Source organism: Balearica regulorum, chromosome 23, assembly GCF_011004875.1.
Source record: "Balearica regulorum gibbericeps isolate bBalReg1 chromosome 23, bBalReg1.pri, whole genome shotgun sequence".
Taxonomy (NCBI): domain Eukaryota; kingdom Metazoa; phylum Chordata; class Aves; order Gruiformes; family Gruidae; genus Balearica; species Balearica regulorum.
The window spans coordinates 7,571,600-7,584,034 of record NC_046206.1 but is presented as its reverse complement, the minus strand read 5'-3'; the positions used below and the strand labels follow the sequence as shown (position 1 = coordinate 7,584,034).

General features: G+C 43.1%; 1 protein-coding gene across 2 annotated transcripts in view; it reads right to left on the bottom strand.

Annotated features, from left to right (window-relative positions):
- CDON (cell adhesion associated, oncogene regulated) overlaps window positions 1-12,435 on the bottom strand; it is a 52,301-nt gene that overhangs the window by 8,561 nt on the left and 31,305 nt on the right. For both annotated transcript variants that reach the window (XM_075774450.1, XM_075774451.1), the window contains exons 10-16: window positions 10,773-10,947; window positions 9,998-10,126; window positions 8,202-8,408; window positions 7,285-7,466; window positions 5,914-6,019; window positions 2,558-2,680; window positions 875-1,102 (exon numbers count right to left, since the gene is read on the bottom strand). In XM_075774450.1, coding sequence (XP_075630565.1) covers window positions 875-1,102; window positions 2,558-2,680; window positions 5,914-6,019; window positions 7,285-7,466; window positions 8,202-8,408; window positions 9,998-10,126; window positions 10,773-10,947 — 1,150 coding nt within the window. The remainder of the gene's footprint in view (window positions 1-874; window positions 1,103-2,557; window positions 2,681-5,913; window positions 6,020-7,284; window positions 7,467-8,201; window positions 8,409-9,997; window positions 10,127-10,772; window positions 10,948-12,435) is intronic.

Here is a 12,435-nt window from a genome sequence, read left to right as displayed (position 1 = left end):
CAGTCACTACGCAGAGAGTCCTAAAAACGGGCCGTTTGTGTAATCAATAGACCCTCTGCTATCTGCTACGAACTACTTCCAGAAGATATCTCTGGGCTGCAGTTGAAGACACTATCTTATCTTGCAAGCAGTTTTGTTCCATTTGTCTTTGTCAGAGAGCAAGGAAATTTAAAAATAACAACAGGCTGTGGAAAAAGCAAGGCTGATTTATGCATTATGAACAGAAAAGATGAGTGAAGGGGTTCTGCTAGCACAGAATCGTTTGGGGGTACGGAGCACCTTGCAAAGCGGGTCTGCTCCAGTCTACCTGAAAACAGACAGGTTCTCCCTATTAACAGCTCTCTTGGGCACTGAATTCCATTTCACTGTGAAGGGACTGAGAGGTAACAAGGGATTTGTCCTCCAAGCGCTGCAAGTTCTTTTTCTTTCCAGGTATACGCGAGAGAGGGAGAAATACGGGGTTTAAGTCTCCGCGTTTTAACAAGTACTTACGATTACACCCCAAGTTCTGCCACCGCGAGCAGCAGAAACCTATACAGGTGCTTAAAGTTAAACGTAAACTGAAGCAACTGTGCCCAGGCATTTCACACACCGTTCTTGGGGTGAAACGGCAGCACCACTGTACAGCAATGCAGCAGGGCAGCCAGCAGCAATGCAAAGAAATGGAAACATTGCTGCTCTTTGAAACAAAAAAACCACAAACCCAAACAAATCTTCACCCAAGATGCACCTAGAAAGTACAAAAATAATATAAATAGAGGCTCCAGTTGGCTTATAACAGGAAACCGCTTCCCATTCATAAAATGTAATATGAACATTACTAATTTTACTCTGATAGTATTTTCATCGTGAAAGGAAACCAGAAAAAACTCACTCTGCATGGCGTTTTGCTGCCGGTTCTTCCACAGGCACATGGCAATGAAAACGATGAGGATAAGGACCATCACCCCAAGGACGCAGCCCACGATCAAGTACAGCATGTCACCGCTCCGAACGGGGCCATTGGAAGGCCCAGCTCCGCTTCCCCCAACCCGATCGGGGGGATTTGGTGGCGTACTCAGGTCTTTCACTGGATATTCAGATGCTCCCGGCGTGCGTTTCACTGAAATAAAGAGACAGGTAGGGGTACCTTCACTAAATGCGTTTTCTGAATGCGGTTTTTTCGTTATGAAATGAAAACAATTACTGCCAAGTTAAAATCCTAATGCCTCAAAGAGAAAGCTTCCAAGTCAATATTAAAACCTGTGACGAGAAGGCCAACTACTATTGGGTAATAACTATTTGCCTTGGAAAATGGTTATTTTCCAGCTTGCTAACCCTCTCATTGAGGTCACTCGAAACTTTAACGAGCGACTCGACGTACGCATGGCTAGAACCGCGCTAGCTCTCAACTTGAAAGAGCACAAATCTTTCCCCTTCTGAGGTCAGGAAAAACCACAACATGCATTTCTATCACCTCACTGCTGCCAGATGACCTACTTTTATCTGACGTGAACCCTGTAACCCCGTTTTCAAACCCATCCTATTTAAGATACTCAGAGCTGAGCGGAATATCACCGAAAACGAACCCAGGAATTAAATTTACATTAGTTTTCAGCACTAAAACCCTAACAGAGGTGCCTGGCTTAGGAGCGGAGCTGGTCAGAGACACACCAGCACCTCCACGATAGATCAGCTGGATCACCCCCGCAAGCCTGGAGGAGATGCGTTTTAAGGCAGAATCAGTATGAATGACAGATTGCAGCTTGCCAATTTTAAAATTAGGGAAGAAAGTTATATTCCTCACAGGAGGAAAACCAACCATGCGTGTAGCCTGAAAGCCTGCAGCTCCTAGCCCTTCGTTCAAAGGCTTCACTACTAACTTCACTAAATTTTGACGCTTCCGCTCCTAGAGGGCTTTTCTTCCTTTTTTTTCTTTTCTTAAAAACATTTTTTCATAGCACTGCATTTGAAGTTTACTGTCTGCATTTTCCCTTTACGGCCTTACTTGGTTTTAGAGATTAAAGGAGACAGGAATTCTTCACAAAATAAATGTGACTGCCATATCTGACACTTCCAGAGAACAGTACAAACTTTGTGCCAGAGGCATGCAGGATTAGCGATGGAGGCAGCCAACATAACCATCAATTGCTGTGGTCTGCACTTATACAACGTGTCACGGAGCCCCGAAGACATAAAACAGACGTACAAATCAATTCTGTCATCTTCAAGAGCATGGTTGTCTTCTAAGGGAAGGCTATCAACACAGCAAAAAAAAAAAAAAAAACCACCAAAAAAACCCAACCCAGAACAACAATACTATCTCTTAGGCCAGGCAAATCTGCAGAGCTCTGCTAAGAGCCTTTCTGGGGAGTGCAAAATATCAGTTTCCATATGCTCAAAACAATCCCAGCTTCGGAAGACAAAACAATCCTCCAAAACATTCCAGAAAATTACCGTCCTCATCGCAGCTGACTTGTGCGCTGCAAAAAAATTCAACCCAGCGGATATTTCATGCCGCAAGACGCCACCTTCGCAGGGTCCCGCAGGCGAGCAGACGCGCTATTTCGGTGCTCACCTTTGGTTTCGCAGATCATCACGTTGCTGTACTCGCTTTCACCACCTTCGTTATAGCACTGCATTTTAATGTCGTAAGATGTTTCTGGCTGCAGGTGATTTATCAAGTGCCATTGCTTCGTACCTATGGGGGGCAGGGGGGGGGAGAAAAAAATAAATCAACTGGATTTCATTTACTCACATGAGCCAGAATTAGGTACGAGTATGTTGCGGCGTCTTTATAAAATGCAGGGGTGTTGCAGCTTTTCCTGTTAGCACAAAAGTCTTTATTAAGAATTTATGGACTTATCTGAAATCATGAGACTCTCATTGTCTTGCGAAATAGATTTAGAAGAACCTTTTGATGAATACAAGGGGTTTTTTTACATAAAAAGGAGGGGTTATTTTCAGTGTTTTCAATTGATTTTTACAAACATCTCTTTCTCTACAGAAAACAGAAGTTGCTAAACTCCAAAAAGAGACATCCAAGTTCGCAGCATCTGAATGTTTAAAATCAACAGCAGTTCTCTGCATCTTAAATATGAAACTGCTGAAGGAATGGGTTTAGGATGGGTTATGCCGGCTATTTACAACACGCAGGGCAAACAAGGAAAAACTGGCACAGAAAACAGATTAAACTCAGGAGAGGGGAAAAACTTTGCCGTGGTAAGACCCTCTCCTGGTTTGCAATCCTGCAGGATGCCTAGAGATGCGAGGTAGGGACTGAAGCCACCCGTTTTTTTTGCAGGAACGATACATCTGGGTTGCTCAACTTAGCCGAAACCGCAAATAATTGAACGTGCATTTTATTAAACATACTAGGAAACAAAATTAGACAGCGAGGCTGTCTCTCGCGCTGCCTGCCCCTGCAGAGCCGGATCCCAAGCCAAGCAATCTTCTCTAATAGGACGGTTTTGTCATCTCTGGCTCCCAGCCAGCATTTCATTTAGACACCCTCCTGAAGTACTGAGCGCTTCAATATAAATCACTCTCAGTTTTTACTTTCACGGGCTTGTGACAAATTTTAATAAACAGCGACCCTTTTTTTTTACTTTTTTTTTTTTACTTTTTTTTTTTTTTTAAGGGAGTTTAATTAACTGTTTGAGCGCTCTTAATCCTTCTTGGAAAATACCACCTTGAACTGTTTCCACTGTTTCTAAGAAACTGTCATACCACCTACTGATTTAAGCATTAATATAAAAAAAAAAAAAAAAAGCCTGCTTGGCTGGCGGGGGCTGTCACCGTGGCTCAGTTGGAACTTCCCCAGGACCCAAGCCCAGGTACAGATACCCCTGTCTGGCTGAAAAAGGGCAGGGGGTACCCAGGAGACCCCATCTCGGTTTTGGGGTCTCAGGAAGGGATGCACCGCACGGTCGGAGCTCCGTCCCTTGCATGCCGGGCGGCCCAAGTGAAGGCAGACAAACCTTGGCTGAAGCTGGAACCGACCTTTCCCGAAATCGCACGTTTTCCCAAGATTCATACTCGGTTTTCCCGTCGCCCCCACCCCCAAGCATTCCTTTCAGTAATTACTACACCAGGTTTTAGGTTTCCGCTTCAAACCATTAGTGGAACTGGAATCAGTACAGGCACTTCAACTGTCCTCTTCGTGCACCATTAGCAAGGAAAAACATTTAAACAACTGACATCAGACTGCATTTACATTTAAAACTCAATCTCCAGGACCCTCGAAAGAGAGAAACTCAGACCATCGATGCAGGACAGAGCTGATTTTGCTTTGCTTTTGCTTAAAGATACCGAGGAGCCATCTGAGTCAAGCTTTGTGCTTGGGTTTTTTTCTTTAAATAAAATCTGATTTTGCCTGTAGCAGCATTTATAAGGGGAAAAAAAAAAAGTTTTCTGCCGAGTTTTGAATGTCTCGAAAGACAAGACTTAACAGGAAACCGTAAGGAAAGCCTACGGCAAGTACTTAGCTAATACAGGCATCACAACACTTTTTCCACAACTCATGCAGTCATTTCAAGATAAAATTCCCTGTCAAAAAACAGACAGATTAATTCAAAGGTAACAGAAGGGGGAAAAAAAGAGAAGACCAAGTGATTTATAGCAACAATACCTTAAGTCACACGTTTCTCTACATATTTCAGATCAAATGCTTTCAATCACACTTTAATTGAAAATAGCTCTCTTCCCCCCTGCCGCCCCAAAAAGCTAATTTAGGGGAGCACAGTAAAGAAAAGTTGAAGTTTAAATATTTCCACCAAATGAGTTTCTGTTCCAGGCTTTGGCAGAGCAGAGCAGCTGCTAATGGTTTCAGACTGCCACAAAGAGTTCAATACACACACAGTCGGAAAAAAAAAAAAATCAGAAACAAGCTAATTTCACAGCACAGTGGAGCCCACTTAAACAACTAACTGCTTAGTGTATAAGATTTATAAACACACAAGTTCTGTCTAGCAAAGGCTAAAATACATTTGCAGATGAAGGTACAGACTGCATAAGCTTCTTTAAAGCAATCCTCCGAGCCGAAACTCTGGATCTTTAATAGCTTTATAGTGTGCAAAAGCTTATGTCACGCATCAAAGTACTATGCGGAGTATTGTCTAGTAGGGGAAAATTTTCAAAATAAAGGTCCATTTCTCTTGTAACTGAAATAAATGAGGGGAAAAAATAATGAACGTCATCGGGACAGAATGAGATCACTACGTTTACTCAGCCCAAGCAATAAGGACATTAAGTAAAATATTTTTAAAAGGGTTTTCCACTTCTGGACTAATATAGACATTATCTAATAACTTCTACCAGGAAAATGATGATCTAATATGCACAGGGGGGAAAAAAAAAATCACCTGATTAAAAGGCAAAATGAAGCACAAACATACCTGCATTTGCAGCTACTACAGCACTTGAGGCTAAAAGTAACTTCCTTATAGCAGGACAAGTAATTAAGCTATGAGGAGAGAAGGGCAATTACGCACAAGGTACTGCCTAGCTTAGAAAATCCACACTGGGATAAATCATTTTAAAAGCTAGCTAGTTATTAGTACAGTCTGTAACACAGATGCGCTTACCCTGGGTTAAATCTCATTTATGCCGCTTACTCTTGACTCAACTACTTTAAGCTAAACCAGTTTCAATAGATCTGCATTAAGGATTTGCAGCAGTGTAACAAGACAAACTTTAAACCCAGTATTTAGTTCTCGACTTTCCATGTAGAAGAGGCTGCAGAAGGAAGAAACAAGTTCATGTGTGGGCAGAACTTGATGTTATGTAGTTGAGATTAGCTACTTCTGTGAAATATATTGTAAAGACTTAGTTTGGGAAAAGCAGTTTAGATTTCATATAAACACAGCCAACATGGCTACACGATGTTCTTCCCCATCGAGTAGTGCTATTAAGCATGCGTATACTGCACCGTACCTTCCACGATATCCCTCTTGTAATCACTGTCGTTGTCGCTGTCTGTAGGTCGGTAATAGATATAAAATCCTTGGATGGGTGTGTTGTTGTTGCTTGATGTAACATACTAAAAGAGAATTTTAAAAGACTGCGTTAGAGAAGAAAAATTTCAATTGAGTCCCGCCGAGTTGTCATCGCTGAATCTCTTATCACCTTGCAATATGTTTGGTTTTTTTTTTTAAATAAGGTTGTGCAAGCAAGGTGTAGGGGGAGGTTTGCACAGAAGCTACAACGCAGAAGAGGATTATCAGTTGCTGCGGATGTGCAGACACAGCTAGGACAAGCACAACGCCAGGGCTGCAGGACAGCTCTCTGCCACTGAAATCCTTGCACCAGTCGAAAAAAAGGAGGGTAGGACAGGGACAAGAGACTGAGCTGGGGCTGATGCTTTCCTCCCACATCACTTTCCAAACTGTCAATTAGGGTTTGATGACAAACGGCCCAAAAATTTGCATGATTAATGGAAATGGAAAAGTTAAGACCATTTTTTTTGCTTCGGAAAGAGTTAAGGTCGCTCTAAAATTCAGCTCAAGTATATTTTACTTCAAGTTATGCAGCCTCCTGAGGAACTAGAGGTTATTTTAAGTTTATTATCCTTAACATCTCTTCAGGCTGAGCTAGCAGAGCAAACTAACACTGGGAATTCTACACGTTAAATCCTCCAAAGTATACCAGGGGGTTAGATTTCAAAACAAGAGCAAAGAATTTCTGTGGGTTTCAATAAGGACTTTAAAGTACTTGTTTACAAAAGACAAGGTAACAGGGGAAAGGAAAACGTTTCTCTAACGTGAAACCTCTACTGGAAGCGAGGGAAGACGGCAGGTTTCAAACGCAGCGCCCGCTTCCAGCCATCACAGCCTGGATTGACAAAAGCAGCAGAAATTGCAGGAAACGAAGCCAACTCGCTTGCAACTCATGGCACAAAGGGGGGTTTGGACAGAGTTAAGCCCACTGGTGCCTCTCAATACGTCTGTGCCAAAGCAGGTGGACCAAGGCGGCTGCAGCCTTTCGCAGGCGCTGCCAGTTGGGCTCACATCTGGCATAACGTGAGGAGGTGGTGTGCAGCATCCCCAGGGAGCTGGAAGGGGAGGCAGGGCTGCCTCCGAGGAGGAAAAAGGGTTTGGAAATGGGGTGCAAAGGGCTGGAGAGGCATACGGCCAATTAAGTTACCCCATTCTACCATACGAGCACGACATACCGAGGGAAGAAATGACCTCTGAGTCTTGATGGGGGAAACCACCGCTTGCTACTCTGCAATCCTTGACTCTGAAGAGCCAAAGCAGTAAAAATTGGCCTGCAACTGTGACAAGAACAGGAGACAATTATACCTACCGTCCACTTTAACATGATCTGAGTGTCACTGATGGCTTCGGTGTAAGCGATGTGAGGTCCTGCGATAGGGCGGTTGGAAAACCGGCTGGTAAATCCGGCTACTTGGTAAGGGCGAGATGCTGCACTGCGTGGGCTCTCCCCGTAATTGTTCACAGCAATCACACGGAACCTATACATTTCTCCTTTTAAGGGAAAAAGTGAAAGAAAGACGACGTTGTAGCAAAACAAGCACTAGAAACAGGATTCAAGGAGAGACTAAACAGATTAGGAAGTACTTTTTGCACAACATCCAGTTAGGAAAAAAAACAACGTAGGACTCGTTGCCACAGACTAATGTGGACATCAGAAATATAAACAGCTTCTAAAAGTGGTTAGCGAAATTCACTCAAGAAAAATCCAAAGGCTGTTACACACAAAGATGAAGATGCCTCTATCAGCTCAGGAAGTCCCTAAACTGCAAACTGGTGGGCGTCGAGAAGATGCTTCAAAGGATAACCATCATCATCTGTTCCCCCTAACTCTTGGACTCTTTCCCCGAGCTTTCAGGGCTGGACACCGGGAGAAATCAGGACAAGACGTTTTTCCATTAATGTGTTTTTCTCTTTTTGCATTCTGAGTGCTTACTAGAAGGACAATTAAGTTAAAAATAGCAATAATACACAACCCTACTCTCCACATGAACAAGTACTAAATCATGGTGAGTTTTTTTTTCCACTTGGAAAGCCAGAAATCAACTCGAATTCATGTAACGAGCTCCTATTCCACATAAAAATCCCCCAACCAACTAGAAACAGGATAAGCCAAGCAGAAGTTAAAATGAAAGAACCAAAGAGTTGCAATATTCTCTCAGCAGGAATGCAGTCATCTAAGACAACAGCAACAACAGCTGAGGTGAAGGAAAGATCATTTTTTAATACCTGGCTCCAAGTTACGAACTTCCACAGACAGCTTGGAAGGAGAAATGTTATCAGCTGCAATTAGCCAGTCGCTGTTTCGGCCCAGGCGTTTGTACTCCACTTTAAAAGCAGTAATGGGGGAGCCGCCGTTTGCTCGGGGTATCCACGTGACATAGACGGATGATTCTGATGCTGTGGAGATCGTGGGTCGGTCGGGAGCTTCTGGAACTGAAATGAGAAATTCAGTTACAAGAGGATTAGAGTCAGTTGAAACTTCATTTTCTGTAGCAACCGATTAAAGTAGTTGCTGATGATTAAATTAGACTTCATGTATTATCAAGGAGAACCTTAAATCCTCCCGTAATTACCATTCCCCTTGCTCTTCTGGAAAAGATACTTGAAGACCAGAAAACAGAGGAATCAATGACTTTATCAATATAATAAGCAAAAAAGACATGGTGTTGCACTACCCCAATCCTCTCTATATGGAAACAGGAAACATATACTAAGTGAACAGGAAAAATTCGGTTATCGTTTTCAAAACCCCCAAAATTCCCCCAGACCCAATGAGACTTCAACCCATCCCCATTAACGAGCGCTGCACGGCCGGAGAAATGAGAACGAAGAGCAAACAAAGCATGCAACAAACGCTATACTTACTGAACTCACTTGCAGTTACAGACAGCAGTGGAACAGAAAGAACGGAAAGAGGTGGCGTTAGTAAATCTGGTGATAACCATTCTGACAACCAAGGAGAGCTGTCAGGCTTTACTAAACCAGCTTGTATTCGTTAACACGGAGCGGGTCACTGATGAGAGGAGGAACTAAGTGTTTGCAGTGGGGCACATGTAAAGTGTCCCCCTGCACAGCTCCTCGGATATTCGGCACTGTTACAAGCGCGCAACACTCAGCTCCTCGCCTATGTTACTAAACCTCTCCACTCACCATTGGTTTTACCCAAAATTTTTAGAGACCAAGTCACCTTTGAGGTCTCAGCCCTCGAGTAAATTTGTCTGAAATCAAGTTAACGAGTTAAAAGGCTGGGGTGGTGAGGAAAAGGACTATAATCATGCTGTTTGCACTGGAAACCAGGCTAAAAATCACACCTGCTGGGAAGCGGTTGTATCTTCGTGCCATCAGAAATAAGCCTAGCCCTGGGAAGCCACAGGAAAACATTCAGAACAGATATAATCCACTTTGAGAACTTAAAACTCCGACAGAGGCATCTCCCATTTCCCCACTTCCTCTGGATCTTTCACAGCGGAAGAGAAACCCAGAGCATTTAGCAAAAAACAAACAGCAGGTTTAAATATGAGCAGCAAGAATTTGGGTTATACATGAAAAATCTTATTTTTTGAGAGCCACACATGCAGGTAACAGCATCCTTGCAAATACTGTATGTTCACTAGATTAGGACATGCATTTACTAAATTCATAGCTTCAAATACCCAACTGCAGAGGCCGAAGAAACGCACTACTACTTGGTGACTTAACACTGCTGTGGAAACCTGAGGTATCAAGGCAGGTACTTCAAATGCTAACTGGAATAAGGTAACCTTTCAGTTAGACCCAAAGTATGACCTATGATCTTTTACTCTGAAAACACATAGAACAGAAAATCTAGCAGAAATCCAACCTCCCTCACAGAATTCCCACAAGAGAGGAAAAATACCTGTAATGAAGAAGCCTAGGGAATAAATAGGAGGTAGAAGAGGTAACACAAGCACCTAAAGCAGCTATAAACACAGATTAACTCAGATGCACCTGCTTGCAACGCCACTTTTAGCACACAGATTACAAACCATCCATAGACCTACCTCCGCTGTGCCGAGACAGGTCTGGAAGGACAACACCGAAATTATTTGTCCCTTCATGAACGATGGGATGTTTAGGAATGCCTACCGGGGGAGACGGAGCCTGCGTGTTTTTCGAGGATGATCCTCTTTCTAAGAAAGATTTGACATACGGTACATCAGCTCAGTGGACTTTTGGCCTGTGGCAGTACATATCATGAATACATCACATTTTTAATAAAATTTTAAGCTATCTGGTTCTGGTACGTTAGTATGAAAAATATCTGATTGTTTACATGCTTAAGAGTACAGCCACCAGTGTCCAGGCTTGAAAGAAAAAAAAATTGCTTTGATTAGAAAGTCGCGTCTGCACGCAGCTATCAGAACAGCTGGTTTCTGGTCAGCTGAGAGGTTTTCCCTGAGGTGTCGGCAAAGAAAACCAGAAGCAGTTTTGTTGATATATGAAAACTTGATGGTGCAGAGAGTTTCTTTTGTGTTTCTCTGAAAAACCTGAACAAGGACAGGCTGCTCCCTGACCTGGCTCTTTCAAGCAAGAGGAACCTTACAGTATCGATCTTAAAAATATTAGCAAGCTTTTAACAGCGTCTACTTACCACCAGCCCTGGTAACGCTCAGGAAAGTCTGCCCTACAGCTCTTTTAGCTATTAGAGGCTGTTCTTTCGCAATTAAATCACAGAGCATTTCATATACGGCTTAGCAGACAACATACAGTTGCTGTGATTTACATCGATGTCCTCCCGAAAGCTTCGGGACACAGGGAACATTGTGCTGCACCCACCTTTGCTGGTGCGAAACGTCAGCATAGCAGGCTGGCCTTCGCCAGCGGCGCTCCTCGCCACCATTAAAACTTCATACAGGCTGGAAGGCTCCAGCTCGGTGAGGCGCAGCTCATTCTCACTGCCAGGGACTCGCACCGTATGCCAGCTTCCCGCCGCGCTGACGCCGTCGTCCAGCTGCACAGGACAGGGAGAGAAAGCTCAGCATCAGGGAATCGCGCAGGACCCGATGTAACGCTCAAATCCCTCATCGCTTTCATGCACGAGCACCCCAAGGACCTCCGCCGCTCGCCAAAAGTCCTTGTGTTTCCCTGTAGTTTGTCTCTGAGGGCTTCTGCCACCAATCGGCACTTTGCCACTACCCTCACAGTGCTCCTTCGGTAAACTTCACTTATTTTCCCTCTGTATATACTCACGCACTTGTTTTTGGGGGGGAAAAAAAAAATGTTCATTTTCACTTGTGGCTAAAACCAGCAAGAGTCCAAATGATTTGAAAAACTTCAGTCAGCCTTGAGCTGGCAGTGTGTGTGACATTAAAGGCCGGACCCAACACCCTAATGAGAAAGATATGTTCCCCCAACTATCCCAGCTTTTCCTGTACTTAAGCATTTTAAAATATTTATTGGCTAAAATGGGCCACAAAAAGTATGTATTAGTTACTTTGAGGCTGGGAAAAAAAAAACTCAGCAGGGAGACCAAAGATTTATTTTTTATTAATGCATGTTTTCCTTTTTTTTTTTTTTTTTTTAAAAAAAACCAAACCCCCCACTTTTTAATTTAACAGTGAAATCACCAGCTCCATTTAAGAAAGGAAACAGATTTGGGGTAGTCTCTTAATGCTTGACCTTTGCAGGAAAACATTACTCCAAATCCCAAAGGAAAAGACAAAGATTCTACCAAAAATAAACTACTAAACAATATAAGACTTTAATAAAACATGGAAGGCAGATCTAAATACTGTGGATTATCAAAGGTTATGCCAGAGGTCTTTGTTTAAGTATTTTCTTCTGAAGCGACCACTCTAAGGCTTTTATTCCCCCAATTTTTTTTTTACTCTTTAAGAGGGAAATCAATAAAATAATTTGATGACACAAAGAGAACACCACCCTAAAAAAAACATGGTAAACTCCCTACCGAGAAACGCGTGAGTGAGCGCATTTAATGTGGAAAGGATTCTCATGAGCGAAGGGTAAGCATCGAAAAAGGTCAAAGAAGTATTCAAAGCTTTCAGCGCTTATGTGAAGCAACCACCTTTGGATGAGAAATTGTATCAACAGACTTTGGCACCAGGTTTTCAGGAAACTAACAGGTCAAAAATCTAAGCGTTCCCTCCAGGCTAAGACAAGATCAGGATGTAGAGGATTAAAAAGCTCATGAAAAATGAACCAAACATCTTTGCCACGCAGAAAACTCTTTGCTTGGAAGAACGGGCACAGGCGTTGCTTGGTTCTGATGTTAATCAGAAGAGCTCACTGTTCACACACCATTTTTAAGGACATGATGGTATCTGCTTAGGAACTTGTAGTTCACCTTCGTATTTGGTAACTTCAGTTTACTAGCGGCTCTTTGGGACGCAGAGCAGCAAACTCTTTGATGTATCAGGGCAATACTCAGTTTCCCTTCCGATCTCCAGCGTACCCACCAGACTCAAGCTTGCTCGTTTTT